Source organism: Penaeus vannamei, chromosome 9, assembly GCF_042767895.1.
Source record: "Penaeus vannamei isolate JL-2024 chromosome 9, ASM4276789v1, whole genome shotgun sequence".
Taxonomy (NCBI): domain Eukaryota; kingdom Metazoa; phylum Arthropoda; class Malacostraca; order Decapoda; family Penaeidae; genus Penaeus; species Penaeus vannamei.
Window position 1 is genome coordinate 41544763 of NC_091557.1, and position 17500 is coordinate 41562262.

Here is a 17500-nt window from a genome sequence, read left to right on the forward strand (position 1 = left end):
CGAACAAACAAAAAACAAAAACAAAACACACAAATTAAACAAACAAACAAAAAATCTACCAAAATACCAAACGACGCAACGACCCCCCACCCCCACCCCGACTCACCCACGTAAACCACACCATCGCGATCGTTCAGCTGCGAGAAGGTACCCGGGCTCTTCCCTTTGTGCGGCCGGCCATCCAGGAACGCCGTGACCACCGGCCCCGCGCGCGTCACCACCAAGCTATGCCAAGACCCATCCGTCACTCGCTCTAGGGGGGGGGGGGGAGGAAATAATATCAAGAATATAGATGATATAAGTAAGTTGTAAAGTTGTAATATTGATGATATAGGTTGTAATATAGATAAAAGTAAGTTGTAAAGTTGTAATATTGATGATATAGGTTGTAATATAGATAAAAGTAAGTTGTAATATAGATAATGTAAGTTGTAATATTGATAATGTAAGTTGTAATATTGATAACATAAGTTGTAATATAGATAATGTAAGTTGTAATATAGATGATATAAATAAGTTGTAATATAGATAATGTAAGTTGTAATATAGATAATATAAGTTGTAATATAGATAATATAAGTTGTAATATAGATAATACACGTTGTAATATAGATGATATAAGTAAGTTGTAATATAGATAATATAAGTTGTAATATAGATGATATAAATAAGTTGTAATATAGATAATGTAAGGTGTAATATAGATGATATAAGTAAGTTGTAATATATATAAAGTAAGTTGTAATATAGATGATATAAGTAAGTTGTCATATAGATGATATAAGTAAGTTGTAATATAGATAATATAAGTTGTAATATAGATGATATAAATAAGTTGTAATATAGATAATGTAAGGTGTAATATAGATGATATAAGTAAGTTGTAATATAGATAATATAAGTTGTAATATAGACGATATAAATAAGTTGTAATATAGATAATGTAAGGTGTAATATAGATGATATAAGTAAGTTGTAATATATATAAAGTAAGTTGTAATATAGATGATATAAGTAAGTTGTCATATAGATGATATAAGTAAGTTGTAATATAGATGATATAAGTAAGTTGTAATATAGATGATATAAGTAAGTTGTAATATAGATGATATAAGTAAGTTGTAATATAGATGATATAAGTAAGTTGTTATAATTATTTTTTCGTAAAATTTGTAAATCTACAGGAGCACAGGTGCAAAGGTCGAAAGGCATTAGCACATTACACAATATTCGGACATTAGATTAGTGTATTTGTCTGAAAAGAAAGCACTATTTCAGTTAAACCCGGACAATATATATATATATATATATATATATATATATATATATATATATATATATATATATATATATAATTGTACGTAAAATAAGTAAATCTAAAAGATCCTAGCTCTAAAAATCGAAATAAATTGGAATATTTCACCTACTCGGACATCAGATCTGGCGACGCACACACACACGCACACGGACTCACAGACTCAAAACCGCCCTTCACCCACCTTCTACTTGCAGTTGGCCGACTCCATCTCCGCCCAAATGCCACACGACTTTCACCCGCCCACCAGCGACGCCCACACCTAGGAAGTCCTCAACGGGGGCGTCGGGCTGAAGAAGAAAAAAAATCCAGTTATTTCAAAATGTAAAAAGTATATCAAAATTGGCAATACGTCGGAATTCATATCACAAAATGTTAAATAAAACACATGAGTAATTCCAGTTCATATAAAACGTTGAATAAAACACATGAGTAATTCCAGTTCATATAAAACGTTGAATAAAACACATGAGTAATTCCAGTTCATATAAAACGTTAAATAAAACACATGAGTAATTCCAGTTCATATAAAACGTTAAATAAAACACATGAGTAATTCCAGTTCATATAAAACGTTAAATAAAACACATGAGTAATTCCAGTTCATATAAAACGTTAAATGAAACACATGAGTAATTCCAGTTCATATAAAACGTTGAATAAAACACACGAGTAATTCCAGTTCATATAAAACGATAAATAAAACACGTGATTAATTCCAATTCATATAAAACGTTAAATGAAAAACATGAGTAATGCAAAACGTTAAATAAAACACATGAGTAAGTCCACGAGGAGGTCTTCCTCACTCCAGACCCACCTGTCCTCGCCACAGCATGAGTCCGTGGGGCGCGGCCGTGGAGAAGTTGAGAGCGAAGGAGTCCCTGTGGGGCACGGGGCTGCCGAAGGGACCCTGGGGCACCGCGGCGAAGCTCCTCCCACTGAACTTCAGGGCCGAAACCTCCGCTCCTTCAGGTAAGGAAAAGTAAGGTAAGGTAAGGTAAAAGTAAGGTAAGGTAAGGGAAGGGAAGTAGTTCAGGAATTTGGCGGAGTGTGTGATCTCTTGTTTATGGATGATGAGTCAGTGGTGCTTTTTTTGTGGTACGGTTTTGTGGGTATTAGGATTGTTAAGATGGTTTTATGATCTTATCAAGGAAATGGGTATTGTGATTAAAAGACGATGACGACAGTAATTCATTAACGATGTCGAATGATGAATATTGTCGTAATAATTATCATTGTTATACGTAATTGCTCTATTATCATCATTATCATTATCAAAACTTCTCGTCCCCAATACCTAATCCCCACACTAATACCAAACCGAGATGCAAAATCAACTAAATAGATAAAAAACAGATAAACAGATAAAGTTTCCTCTCTGGCACCTTTCTCGCATCGAGTGCCCACGAAGCCCGGAGGACAAAGGCACTGATACCGTGGCGCCCTTTCTCCGTCTCGGCTCGGGGTCTGACGTCGCCTTTTCTTCTTCTTGTTCCCTGCGCTCTCTGAAGGCAAGCAGGTCCCTCCGTTGATGCAGGAGTGGTCAAGGCACGCGCGGGGAAGCTGGCATCTCGCCCCCGTGTATTCCTACAGGGAAACCATCTAGGTAGGTTTGTATGTCTGTGTTTCTAGGTATGTGATGATTAGATTGATTTCTAATAAAGAAAAAAATGTATCAACAATTTCAGATTAAAAAGTGGTAGGTATGTGATGATTGGATTGATTTCTAGTAAAGAAAAAATATATCAACTACAATTTCAACTTAAAAAGTGGTAGGAATTGTATTAAAAGTAGATTAGGAGATTTTAACAGTTCTGAGGATAGTGCCGTTAAAAAAGTACCTTCAATTTCAGTTTAAAAGTGGTACTAATAGTATTATTACAAGAAGGTAACTGGTAGACTGCCAGTTTTGCAGATGCTACCTCTGTACAGCTGCAGACGAACGTATCCCCTGCCGGAGTGCACGTGCCGCCGTGCAGACAGACGTGCCGCCCACACGCCGTGCCGTCGCAGTCCCCGAGACCCGCCCCTCGCAGGACTTCCCCGTCGTCAGGAGCCCTCATGTCGAAGTCGTGGCCGTTGATATTGACCTGAGGGTGAGCACAGGAGGGTAAGGCTTTCCCGTGAATGCTGATGCTGAATTAGACTTTCGTGGATTGAGTTGAACAAGTTAATCAGTCTCTCTCTCTCTCTCTCTCTCTCTCTCTCTCTCTCTCTCTCTCTCTCTCTCTCTCTCTCTCTCTCTCTCTCTCTCTCTCTAACTATAATAATCATGGAAGCAATTTACACATGTCAAAAAGGGTGTTGATTTCAGAAACCAGGGGGACCTCACCTCTCGGATGCACCCACGAAAAGCCACACGACTGGCTGCGGGCCCTATTGCTGGCGGTACGACCTCGTAGTCCGGGACACCTCCTGTTGAGAGGACTTGGAGAGTAGGCAACAGCGTAGGACTCATTCGGACGGGAGATAAGATGGTACACGAAAAATACACAGAATAAATAAGAACAAACACGTTGGAACAGCGTAGGACTCATTTGGACGGGAGATAAGATGGTACACAATGAAAACTACACAGAGTAAATAGGTAGAAAGACGTTCAAAGCAAGGTAAGGTGTCTTCTATAAATATATGAACAAAGGTATTCACTATAAGATAAAGGGCCTTCCTCAAATAAATACAAAGGCATTGGAAGTGAATTCAACTATCTTCCATAAATGAGGACAAAGTCATTCAAAGATATAGTGTCTTCCACAAGTTAATATCACGATGACGAAACAAAGTCAGCTGATTATTATTTTTTTTATCCAATTTTCATACAAAACGCAAGAACATTACACGATGATACGACCGCAAGAAATAGACTCTGGTGTTTTAGCAAGTCGGTGAAAATAAAAACGCAAAACATACATTTATAACGAAGGATAAATAGCGAACACCTGTACAGTTTCTCAATGTGGCATGAGATCAGATATTTTAGGCTCCCTGGGATAAGATACGTCACTATCTTATATCACCTGTCCTACTAAAAGATATTCTTGTCTTAGGCTCTAAATTCGGAACATAATATCAAGTAATATTAACTGTAACAAGGCCTGCATAAAATGTAGGTAGTACGCCAAGGTAGTAGATAAATAGACAAAATAATATGTGCTTACTTTTTCTCAGCTGATGTACTAGAAGATGTAATTATGGGATTTTTGGTGGTATAAATCTCGATTTTTTTTCCAGTGTGTCACTTTATATGGCTTACCATAATAACAATAATAATAATAATAATAATAATAATAATAATGATGATGATGATGATAATAATACTATCATAGAGTTAGCTACGGTGGGAATTAGAGGATTGAAATAAACCAGTGTTTGAGGTAGAAAATAAAAGTGAAAGGTAAGGGAGGCCCTAAAATAGAGCATATGAAAGGTAGAGATAATGCCCCCCCCCCAAAAAAAAAAAGATAAATAGACAAAGTAATCATATAAGAAAAAAGTGAAATATAGGAATAAATCAATAAAAAAGACTAAAACCAAAAAAAAACATACAATCTAAACAAAAAACAAATACATACCATCACAAACACACAGACAAATAAACAAATAAATAGTACTCCTACCCGCCCCCCTCAAACTAAGAAAGAAAGAAAGAAAGAAAGGAAGGAAGGAAGAAAGACGAAAACCTCCGAATAAATATCGATCACGCCCCCCCCCAAAAAAAAAGAAAGAAGAAAGAAAGAAAGAAAAAGAGGTATGCCTTACCGCCCCCCCCCCTAAAAAAAGGAAATAGAGAAAGAAAGAAAAAATAAACAGGTATACTTTACCAACGGAAACCTCCTAACGAAAGAAAAAGAATAGAAAGAAAGAAAGAAAGAAAGAAAAAACAAAAAACAAAACAGGTATGCCTTACCCCCACCCCCCCCCCACAAAAATAGAGAAAGAAAGAAAGAAAGAAAAAAAACAGGTATGCCTGAAAAATAGACAGAAAGAAAGAAAAGAAAAGAAAAGAAAAAAAAACAGGTATACATTACCCACAAAACAAAAAAAAACAAAAGAAAAAAAGAAAAAAAGCCAAAAAATACAAAAGAAAGAAAGAAAGAAAAAAGAAAAGAGAAAAAAAGAAAGAAAGAAAGAACAAAAACACAGACATGCCATACCCACGAACACCTCTGCATGGACATCGAGCATGCTGGCTCTATCCTCCGAAGACGCTGCCGTGGTGGTGTGGCCTCGGAAGGACAGGGCCCCGTCACCACCCCGTCGCGTCGCCGTCACCCTCTGCCACTCCCCCGTCACGGCAGCGTCACGTGATCGGATGAGGGTCAGGCCAGGAGCGCGCCAGCCTGGGTCACGGGTCAATGTTAGAGGGTTTTTTTGTTGTTGTTGTTGGTGGTGTTATCATGAGAATTGTTGTTATTATTGGCGTTGGTGTTATCGTCGTTATTATTGTTGATATCGTTCGTTTTAATTTTTTTATTTTCCCTCTTCCTTTTCCTTCCCCTCCCCCCTCCCCTTCCCCTTCCTGTCCCTCTCCCCTCCCTTTCCTATCCCACCTTCCTTCCCTTCCCCTCCCTCCCCTTCCTTCCCCTCCCTCCCTAACCTTCCCTTCCCTCCCTAACCTTCCTTCCCCTCCCTCCCTCCCATCCCTTCCTCTTCCCGTCCCTTCTCTTCCTCCTCCCTCCATTCCATCCTTCCCACCCCTCCCCTTCCCCTTTCCTTCCCTCCCTCCTTCTCCTTTCTCTCCCTCCCCTCCTTCCTCCCTTCCTTCTCCTCATCAACCCCCTCCTTCAGCCCCACCACCACGACCTTCCCACGTCAAAAAAACTAAAAACCAACACAAACGCCTCACCCAGATGATAGGTAAACTGGAGTGTCCCGTTGACGAGCGCGAGAGCCAGGAAATCCCCCGGAGAAGCTCTGGGCAAGGCGAGGAACAAGACCCCATCGGGACTCTCCGGCTTGAAGGCCAAGGCGATGCGCGTCTCCTTCCTGATGTTGGGCGCGAGGAGGCTCAGGTAGGAACCCACGCCGGAGAAGTGGGGGTCCGTGATGTTGACCGCTGGAGGAGAGAGAAAAAATCAATGGAAGTGGGAGAGCGAGTTCGTAAAACAAGTGTTCTTGCAGGGAGAAGCTGATGAAATTTAAGACTTTTTTTTAAAGACCCTTTTAAGACTCATACCATTTTCTTTCTTATTCATATAGGCCTGGGGCATCTTGTCGTTTGAATACACACTTCCCATATGGTTTATAGGCCTACTTGTCACCCATGATTTTAACAGCCTCTCTGATAGACTGTACACAAGAATTATTATTATTTATTTATTTATTTTTTGCACACGGCCTACAAGTAAACGTTATATATGTACATTTACGTGAACAGAGAAGTGCCTTGGGCAAATTCAAGACATTTTAAGACCAGCGACAGAAAAACCTCCGTTTTTAAAGCCTTAGCTTTCAAAACAACCATTTAAGACATTTTAAGACTTTTTAAAATGCACGGGAACCCTATATAACGGTATTTCCAGTACTTTTTTTTTTTTTTTTTTTTTTTTGCTGACCATCATCGAGTGATCCATATTTTGAGTTGGAATGTGCCTCAATATTTTTTTTTTGTCTATAACATTACATACAAATGATTTCCAGGACCTACAGGCATAACTCCACCCTCACCAAAAGAAGGACTCAATCCAAGCATTATCACAACCGAACCTAATCCTAACCTAATCCTCCACTAGACAATAACAAACAGCACACTTTCCCTCTGATATTCACACCCTTTTGAACCCCCACTAAAACACAACAGAACAACCCCCCTAAACCCTTTTATCTACACATCATTTTCGACTATCCAACCCCTTTCATTCTCGCTTCACAATACACCTTCCCCTCTTTCTATCCTCAGTTTCATATCTTCACTTCCCCTCCCTTTCTCCCTCCCTTTCCTTCCCTTATCTTCACTTCCCCTCCCTTTCTCCCTCCCTTTCCTTCCCTTATCTTCACTTCCCCTCCCTTTCTCCCTCCCTTTCCTTCCCTTCCAGTCCCTTTCAATCTCGCTTCACAATACACCTTACCCTTTTCCTATCCTCAATTTCATATCCTTCATTCTCGCTTCAAAATCCACTTTCTCCTTTTTTCATATCCTCAGTTTCATATCTTCACTTATTTAAACACACTATTTCCTTCCCCTCCAACAACCCCTTTCATTCTCGCTTCACAGTACACCTTCCCCTTCTTCCTATCCTCACTTTCATATATTCACTTCCTCCCCCCCTTCCCCTCCCTCCCTTTCCTTCCCCTCCAACCCCTTTCATTCTCGCTTCACAACACCCCTTCCCCTTTCTTCCTATCCTCACTTTCATATCTTCACTTTCCCCCTCCCTCCCTTCTCCTTTTCCTTCCCTCCCTTCTCCTTTTCCTTCCCTCCCTCCCTTTCCTTCCCTCCCTTCTCCTTTTCCTTCCCTCCCTCCCTCCCTCCCTTTCCTTCCCCTCCTACCCTTTATATTCTCGCTTCGCAACACCCCTTCCTCTCTCTTCCTATCCTCACTTTCATATCTTCACTTCCCCCTCCCCCCTTCCCTTTCCTTCCCACCCTCTCTCCCTTCCCTCCCTTTCCTTCCCTCCCTCTCTCCCTCCTTTTCCTTCCTTCCTCCCCTCCCCTCCCTTTCCTTCCCTCCCTTTCCTTCCCCTCCAACTCTTTACATTCCCGCTTCACTACACCCCTTCCCCTCTCTTCCTACCCTCACCGCTTCGCCCTCACCTTTCTCACAGCGAGGGCCACTTCGTCCGATCTGACAGAGGCAAGTGGACGAGGAACCAGGTGACGCGGCGGGCAGGCAGGAGGCTCCGGGGGAACAGGACAGCTGGTTCCCCTCGCACACGTGGCTCGGGACTTCACAGCGGGGGCCTTTCCACCCGACGGTGCAGTGACACCTGGTGGGGGAGGTGGGGTGGGGGTGGGGGTGGGGGGTACGTGCGTTGAGGTTGTTAGAAATCGATTAATTAGTTAACAAATTAACATGTCCTTTTATGCGGTAATTGATATTATTTAACACACTTATTAAGACATCATTAACACGCTAACTCCTTAAACACCAATTAATGCATCATTTAACTCGCTAATTAACATATCATTAACACACTAACACATTAAACACCAATTAATGCATCATTTAACATCAATTAGCACATGATTTAACACGCCAGGTAGCACCTCATTTAACACGACTTTTAGCACCAATTAACACACGAATTAACACGTGCTTTAACACTCACTTTAACACAGCTCACACCTCATTCAACACACTATTCTAACATGCCTTTTAGCACCTCCGTTTAAGAACAGATCTACGTTCGCCCTCGAGCACGTTCGCCCTCGAGCACGTTCGCCCTCGAGCACGTACGGCCTCGAGTGCGTACACCGTCGAGTACGTACACCTCGAGCTCGTTCGCCCTCGAGCACGTTCGCCCTCGAGCACGTTCTCGCCCTCGAACCCGTCCACCCTTGAGCACGCCCGCCCTCGAACCCGTCCGCCCTCGAACACACCTGTACGTAGCGCCGACCTCGATGCACGTCCCGCCATTCTTGCAGGAGTCCCTCGAGCAGACCGCCTCCCCGCACTCCCTCACGTTCGCCGCCCCCGCCACCCTCAGGGCAGTCCAAGGGCCGGAGGGCTTCCGCGCCACCCGCAGGTCGAACACGCAGCCTCGGAATCCCTCGTGGCGCCACATGTCCGCCGGCAGGTGAGTCATGTTCCAGGAGGAGTGTCCACCTGAAGGAGGGGAGGATGCGGGGTGGAAGGAACAGCTGGAGGGGAGGTGTGTAGGGTGGGGGTGGGGCGTGTGTGTGTGGGGGGTGGGGGCTGTGTGTGTGTGTGTAGGGGGGGGACGTGTGTGTGTGTGTTTGTGTGTGTGTGTGTGTGTGTGTGTGTGTGTGTGTGTGTGTGTGTGTGTGTGTGTGTGTGTGTGTGTGTGTGTGTGTGTGTGTGTGTGTGTGTGTGTGTGTGTGTGAGTGTGAGTGTGAGTGTGAGTGTGAGTGTGAGTGTGAGTGTGAAGGTGAGTGTAAGTGTAAGTGTGAGTGTGAGTGTGCGTGTGTGAGTGTGCGTGTGTGTGTGTGTGTTTGTGTGTGTGTGTGTGTGTCTGTGTGTATGTGTGTTTCCGCGTGTGTTATCCTATTTGCATGCGTTCACATCTACATCCCTATCCGTGCTTCCATTAGAAAATTTATTTCTCTATATATCCACTTTTACGAAACAAGCCTACCCCCCCCCCCCCCCAAAAAAAAAAAAAGCAATAATAATAAAAATAAATAAATAAATAAATAAAAACGAAAAAGGAAGGCAAACCAATACCGATATAAAGCAGATTATTCGTGTTGAGGGAAGACAAGTATCCCGGTGACGTCGCTGTCACGTTCTTCTGCGTGTCCACCTGCAGCCACGCCCGCTTCCCCTCCCGCACCAGCAGCGCCGTGTGGGTGTGCAGTCTGCCGTCCAAAGCCTCTGACGTCATCAATCGTCTGGGGCCTGTAGGGGGAGGGGGGGGGAGACAGAGAGTTTTTCTTCTGTAAAGTCAAAATTCGAGTTTTTCTTCAGCAAAGTCGATGTAAAAATTCGAGTTTTTCTTCAGCAAAGTCAAAATTCGAGTTTTTCTTCAGCAAAGTCAAAATTCGAGTTTTTCTTCAGCAAAGTCAAAATTCGAGTTTTTCTTCAGCAAAGTCAAAATTCGAGTTTTTCTACTGTCAAAGTCGATGTCAAAATTCGAAAGTTGGTTAGATTTTCAAAACAGATGTAGGCCTAGGGCAATGATTTGAATGGATAGTTTTCGTTCCGTCAAATAGGTTAATAGTTTCCTTCTATTGTCAAAGTCAATGTCTAAATTCGAAAGTTGGTTAGACATTTAAAACAGATATATGGATATAATTTAAATGAGTGATTCTTTTAAATTCCTTCAAATAAGTGAATAGGTTCCTTCTACAAAGTTAATGTCAAATTTCGAAAGTTGGTGACATGTTCAAAGTAGATGTAGGAATTTAGGCTTCAAATGGGCGATTATTGTTGCTTCAAATACGTAAATAGGCTCCTTCTACTGTCAAAATCAATGTCAAAATTCGAAAGTTGGTTAGATATTAAAAAAAAGATATATGGATATAATTTAAATGGGTGATTCTTTTAAATTCCTTCAAATAAGTGAATAGGTTCCTTCTACATTCGAAGTCAATATCAAAATTCGAAATTTGGTGACATGTTCAAAGTAGATGTATAGATTTAGGCTTCAAATGGGCGATTATTGTTGCTTCAAATAAATGGGTTCCTTCTACATTCACAAAGTCAATTTTATCATTCGAAAGTTGCTTAGATATTCAGAACAGATGTAGGGATATAATTTAAATGGATGATCCCTTCAAATTCCTTCCAAAGAGTGAATGGGTTCCTTCTACACTCAAAGTCAATGTCAAAATTCGAAAGTTGGTTTGATATGCAAAACAGATGTAGGATATAATTTAAATGGATAATTATTGTTTCTTCAAATAAGTGAATAGATTCCTTCTACACTCAAAGTCAATGTCAAAATTCGAAAATTGGTTTGATATGCAAAACAGATGTAGGGATATGATTTGAACGACTAAATTTCGTTCCGTCAAATAAGTTAATAAGTTCCTTCTACTGTAAAAGTCAAAAGCCAATAAGCGAAAGTTGGTGACTTGTTCTAAGCAGACATAGTGACATGTCGATTTCAAATAAGTTATTTTTTTCCAATTTTGACATTGACTTTGTGAGTGTAGAAGGAACCTATTCACTTTTTTGAAGGAATTTGAAGGAATGACCCATTTAAATTATGTCCCTACATCTGTTCTAAGCAAATGTAGTGACATGCTGATCTCAAATTAGTATTTTTTTCCAATGAGTTCTTAATGATTGTGCTTTAAGATTAATTGAATGATTTTTTAATTAGATTTTCAATTTTCAAAATATTCATTGAGGAAAAAAACTTATACATCTTATACATATAGTTCTGAATCATTTTCTTTAATACTTGATTTGTAATTTTACATTGACGTATTTATAGAAATATTCACGCTCTTTCAGATGTCTCTTCTATGTAAAGAGAGAGAGAGAGAGAGAGAGAGAGAGAGAGAGAGAGAGAGAGAGAGAGAGAGAGAGAGAGAGAGAGAGAGAGAGAGAGAGAGAGAGCGAAACCATAAACCACAGAATTAAAAAAGAAAAAAAAAGAAAAAAAAACAAAAAACATGAATCATTAAACCACCTATTTCAGGAACAACCACACCATATACAATTCATAAACCACAGATACCAGAATATGAAAAAAAAAGATAAAAAATCGTAAAAATTTTTTTTCTACCACTTTATCAACTCCGTATAAGGGAGTTCCTCCATTCACGAACACAAACAAATAAACGCAATAACGACACCCCCCCCCCAAAAAAAAAAAAAAAATAATAATAATAATACCTGCGCCAAGGTCCCAGGTGAGCATGAGGTGACCCCCCCCCCAAAAAAAAAAAAATAATAATAATAATAATAATAATAACAAATAAATGAAAAAAAATATATTTAAAAAAATAATTTAAAAAATAAAAAAATAAAATAAAATAAATTAAAAACCTACCTGCGCCAAGGTCCCACGTGAGCATGAGGTGACCCCGCACGAGACTGAGTGCCAGGAAGTCGCGTGTGGCACTTCTTACGCTGTTGCCAATGTAGGCGATTAACCCCACCTGCCGCAGCGCCTCCGTCGTGAAGTGCAGTCTGAAGAAGGAGAGAAGAAGAGAGGAACACGAAGGAATGACTGAGAATGAAAGAAATGGAGAAATGGACTGACAAACACAGGAAAAAAATAATTATTATCACTGTTATTATTGTTACTATTATCATCATCGTCACCACCATTGGTATCATTACTTATACTATCATCACCACCATCATCATTTGCACATGACTGCCCAGGCGCCTGAGATGCAACTCTCTGTCTCACCTCAAAGCAAGGCCGAGTGTGACGTCCTCCTCGACCCTGTAGACCGAGTACGAGCTGTAACCCTCGACTGTACCGGCGTAAGAGGGTCGTTCTACCACTCGTTCTGGAGGAGGAGAGAGGCTGTGAATTTACGTCTTAGGTGGCGGGGATGCTGTTAAAGAGGGTGAGAGGGTGAGGACACTAATAGAAAAGGTGGTATTGTGACGGTGGAGTCATTTTTATGAGATGGTGTGAGGGTGAGGTCACTCTTTGTGAGGGAGAGGGCATCGCTAGAAAGGGTGATGCTGTGATGGTGAAGTCATTTTTTATGAGATGGTGTGAGGGTGAGGTCAGTCTTTGTGAGGGTGAGCGGGTCAGGACACTAATAGAAAGTGGTGAAGTCATTTTTTATGAGATGGTGTGAGGTGAGGTCACTCTTTGTGAGGGTGAAGAGGGTGAGGTCACAACTGGAAAGGGTGATACTGTAAGGATAAGGATACTGTGATGGTGAAGTCATTTTTATGAGATGGTGTGAGGGTGAAGTCACTCTTTGTGAGGGTGAGGTCACTCTTTGTGAGTGTGAAGAGGGTGAGGTCACAGCTAGAAAGGGTGATGCTGTGATGGTGAAGTCATTTTTATGAGATGGTGTGAGGGTGAGGTCAATCTTTGTGAGGGTGAGAGGGTGAAGACACTAATAGAAAGTGGTGATGTCATTTTTATGAGATGGTGTGAGGGTAAGGTCACTCTTTGTGAGGGTGAGAGGGTGAAGTCACCAATAGAAATGGTGAAACTGTGAAGGTGAAATAATTTTATGAGATGGTGTGAGGGTGAGATCACAAATGGAAAGGGTGATACTATGATGGTGAAATCATTTTTATGAGATGGCGAAATGTCACTCTTTTCGAAGGTCAGAGGCGAGAGGGTGAGGTCAATCTTTGAGATTTCGAAGTCCATTTTTTGAGAGTATTTTTTTTTCATTTATTTATTATTTTATTATTTTCTTCAAATTTGGTGAGGTCACTCTTTGGGATTTTGAAGTCCCTGTTTCGAGACTTTATCTTTTCATTCATATATTCTTTTGTCTTTCAAATTTGTTTAGAGTGACTTTCGTTCTATCAAGGCCTCAGATAGTGAGGTCGCTTATCTAGATTCTTAACTTATAATACCGTGTATCTACTTACCAACATGGTATACTTATCCTTTTAGGAAGCAATGGATAGGATCTGACATACCGAATCCCTTGAATAAATGGTAAATATATCATGTTTATCATATTTTAGAGAGGTCACTCTTTGTGAGGGTGAGGTCATCGCTAGAAAGGGTGATGCTGTGATGGTGAAGTCATTTTTTATGAGATGGTGTGAGGGTGAGGTCACTCTTTGTGAGGGTGAGAGGGTGAAGTCACCAATAGAAATGGTGAAACTGTGAAGGTGAAATATTTTTATGAGATGGTGTGAGGGTGAGGTCACAAATGGAAAGGGTAGTAATACTATGATGGTGAAATCATTTTTATGAGATGGCGAAATGTCACTCTTTTCGAAGGTCAGAGGTGAGAGGGTGAGGTCACTCTTTGAGATTTCGAAGTCCATTTTTTGAGACAATTTTTTTTTCATTTATTTATTATTATTTTTTTTTTTCAAATTTGGTGAGGTCACTCTTTGGGATTTTGAAGTCCCTGTTTTCGAGATTTTATCTTTTCATTCATATATTCTTTTGTCTTTCAAATTTGTTTAGAGTGACTTTCGTTCTATCAGTGGCTCAGAGAGTGAAGTCGCTTATCTAGATTCTTAACTTAAAATACCGTGTATTTACTTACCAACATGGTATACTTATGCTTTTAGGGAGCAATGGATAGGATCTGACATACGGAATCCCTTGAATCAATGGTAAATATATCATGTTTATCATATTATAGAGAAGCAATCCAACAGAAGTTAAAATACTCGAGCTCAGTTTTGGACAAATATTAGTTCATAGTCTATCGGCCGGTTTGTTAAAATTGTGCGAGGTCCAACCCAAAGAATATTCGTAAATACAAACATGCATATATCCAGAAATATATGCCTCTGTCTATATGTCTGATAAATATACGTTTATCTACCTATTTGCCCGTTTGATATGCATGGGTAGACTGATAAATCTGTATTTAGTTCTCTATTTTTGCAAACCGACCGTATTTCATGGTTCCGTTAGGTACCTTCCCTACAAAAATACTTTTTCTGTCGCCTGTAGTCTAGCGAGTCGGCCGAAATATCTTTTTTATTAATTAATCAGTTTGTTTATTCTTAACTCTTTTTTGTGAAAAGACGTTGTGTAATGTTTTCCGTTTGTGGAATACTATGGCCTTTTTTTTTGGGGGGGGGGGGTGCTCATGGGATTGGTAGAAATGACTTGTCTTTTCTTTTCTCACTTTATTTCTTTCATTTATTGATTTTTTTGTCTTTCAATTTTGTTTAGAGTGAATTTCGTTCTATCTATCTCATTTTTTACCCTCGATATAGAATTATTCAAACAAATCCTTTTCGTTCATTTGAATTGTTCAGCTGAACGGATGTAACCGCCAAGATAGGAGAGTGAGGGTAACGCGCCTAAACGTTTTTTCACTCTTCACCTCTTTGTTTCTTATAGTATTTCGGGTAGTTAGTTTTTTTTTCCACATTTCTTGATGTTGCTTTTAATGAAATACGAATTCGGTACTTTACATCGTCTGACGCACAGAACTTCCTTCCCTTAGAGCAAAATTTTCGTTGTCGTTCGGGTTACAAAAACGTTTAGAAAATGTGCGGAAACGAAGACGCTATTGAGTTGTTGTTTTTCAATCTTAGAAAAACACAAAGATAGTCCATAACAAATATTATATTGTTATAGATATCATCAAAACTCTAAGGATATATACTATCTTTTCGTAATTGAAAACGTAAAATCCTAACCCCCCTCCCTTAGGCCCTTCCACCCCCCCTCCTCCTCTCCCCTCCCTCCGAGAAAAAACGGAACGAAATTTAAAAATTCAAATTCAAAAAAGATATAACCGTCTCTTAAAAGCACCAACGTCTCACCGAGTTCGCAATAGAGGCCGTGACGGTGCGGTGGACAGAGGCAAAGAGGATTTGGGCGGAGTACACTTGTCACGCACTGGCCGCTGTGACAAGGCGACCCCCCGGTACACTCTGCACGCTCGCACAGTTCGCCGTGGTACCTGGAAAGAGAAAGGTTAACGATTGGTAAATTGAGGACTGGTAAAAGAAAAAATAATAAGGGAATGCCGAATAGTAAATTGAGGACATAAAATAAAAGAAAATATAGAAATGGTGATTGGTAAATTGAGGACTGATAAAATAAAGGAAATAAGGGAATGACGATTGGTAAAATAAAAGAAATAAGTGAATGACGATTGGTAAAGTAAAAGAAATAAGGGAATGACGATTGGTAAAATAAAAGAAATGAGGGAATAACGATTGGTAAAATAAAAGAAATAATGGAATGACGATTGGTAAAATAAAAGAAATATGGGAAAGACGATTGGTAAATCGAGAAATGACAGAAACGGGGAATAACATAAATGGCGGACCGAAAGGAATTTGTTTAGAAGAATGGCATAAAGAAAAAGTCGAAATTAAATATAGGAATGGCGAAATAAGAATAAGAATAAGGAGAAATAAGCACAGAGTTAAAAAAAAACATGGAAACGGAACGTGAAAAAGGAATTCGGCACAACTAGATAGATATAACGAAAACACACACACACACACACACACATACACACACACACACACACACACACACACACACACACACACACACACACACACACACACACACACACACATCATATATATATATATATATATATATATATATATATATATATATATATATATATATATATAGACTGAAAAAACATGAGATCAAATACGATAACCACAATAAACAAAACATACAAAAGTAACTTCTGAGATATATACACTATTCACACACACACAACCCCCTCCTCATACCCCTCCCCTCCCTCCCCCATCTCCTCTACTCCCGTACACCTCCCCATCCCCCACACTACCCCCCCCCATCCCCTTGACCCCCTGTTACCTCCCCAACCCATCACTCCCAACACCCTAACCCTCTAAACCTCTACCCCCAGACCCCCCCAAACCCTAACCCACCCCCCATCCTCCCCCCCATCTCCTCTACCCCCAGACACCTCCCCACCCCCATCCCTTCTACCTACCCCCCCACACCTCACCCCATCCTCCCTCCCCCCTCTACCCCACACACCTCCCCCCCATCCCCTACACCCCATCCTCCCCTCTACCCCCACACACCTCCCCCACCCCCCACCCCCACACCCTAACCCACCCCCATCCCCTACACCCCATCCTCCCCTCTACCCCCCCCCAACCCCCCACCCCTCAGAGCCTTACCCCGGGGGACAGTTGCAGGACCAGACAGCAGGACCCGGGACACAGGAGCCGCCGTTGAGACAGGACCCCGGAGGACACAGCGCCGTCCCACACTCCTGCACGCCCTCGCCGGCCACCCCCTGCACCCACGTGTCAATTTCACGCCCGTTGACCTGGGGAGAGAAGCGAGTGTGACGGTTTTGTTTTGTTTTTAGTTGTAGGAAGGGTGTATTTTTTAAGGATTCAGAAAAATGTTAGTTGTGGGGAATACACGCATACACATACATACATAGATACATACACAAACACACACATACACCCCCCCACACACACACATATATTGTGATTATGAATGTTTTTCCTTAAAGAATATTAATATTTCTCATAGAATATGTCCATAGCTTTATGTAATTCGATAATTTCAAGTGAATAGTTAACCCTTAAAGTATTAACAAAAGCACAAACACAGACACAAACACGGACACACACAAACGAGAACCTTAATACTGTCCAATAATCTTACACTCACTAGTTCAAATAAACACACAACGCAGAACATAATCGAAACAAAGAAACAAACACACACATAAACAAAATTCAAAGAAACAAACCCTTCTATCAATTAATCCGTTCATCCATATACACAAACAAACAAAGCCCAAGCCCCCATCCAAACACAAACATCCTTCCCTATCCATCTATCCTTCTGAACAAACCAATACAAACTCATCCATCCACACACTTTAACCTTCTCATCCATCCATCCATCCATCCTGAACAAACCAATACAAACTCATCCATCCACACACAAACAAACAAA

The 17500-nt window shown here is 40.7% G+C and overlaps 1 protein-coding gene across 1 annotated transcript in view; it reads right to left on the reverse strand.

The window, feature by feature from the left end:
• Positions 1 to 17500, reverse strand: part of eys (eyes shut) — an 82240-nt gene that overhangs the window by 2461 nt on the left and 62279 nt on the right. The window contains exons 13-27 of the mRNA XM_070125770.1: positions 16702 to 16853; positions 15343 to 15482; positions 12308 to 12410; positions 11942 to 12081; positions 9664 to 9837; positions 8859 to 9084; positions 8073 to 8245; positions 6165 to 6374; positions 5473 to 5658; positions 3651 to 3733; positions 3241 to 3408; positions 2704 to 2905; positions 2136 to 2284; positions 1500 to 1605; positions 107 to 253 (exon numbers count right to left, since the gene is read on the reverse strand). Of these exons, the coding sequence (XP_069981871.1) occupies positions 107 to 253; positions 1500 to 1605; positions 2136 to 2284; positions 2704 to 2905; positions 3241 to 3408; positions 3651 to 3733; positions 5473 to 5658; positions 6165 to 6374; positions 8073 to 8245; positions 8859 to 9084; positions 9664 to 9837; positions 11942 to 12081; positions 12308 to 12410; positions 15343 to 15482; positions 16702 to 16853 (2359 nt within the window). The remainder of the gene's footprint in view (positions 1 to 106; positions 254 to 1499; positions 1606 to 2135; positions 2285 to 2703; positions 2906 to 3240; positions 3409 to 3650; positions 3734 to 5472; positions 5659 to 6164; positions 6375 to 8072; positions 8246 to 8858; positions 9085 to 9663; positions 9838 to 11941; positions 12082 to 12307; positions 12411 to 15342; positions 15483 to 16701; positions 16854 to 17500) is intronic.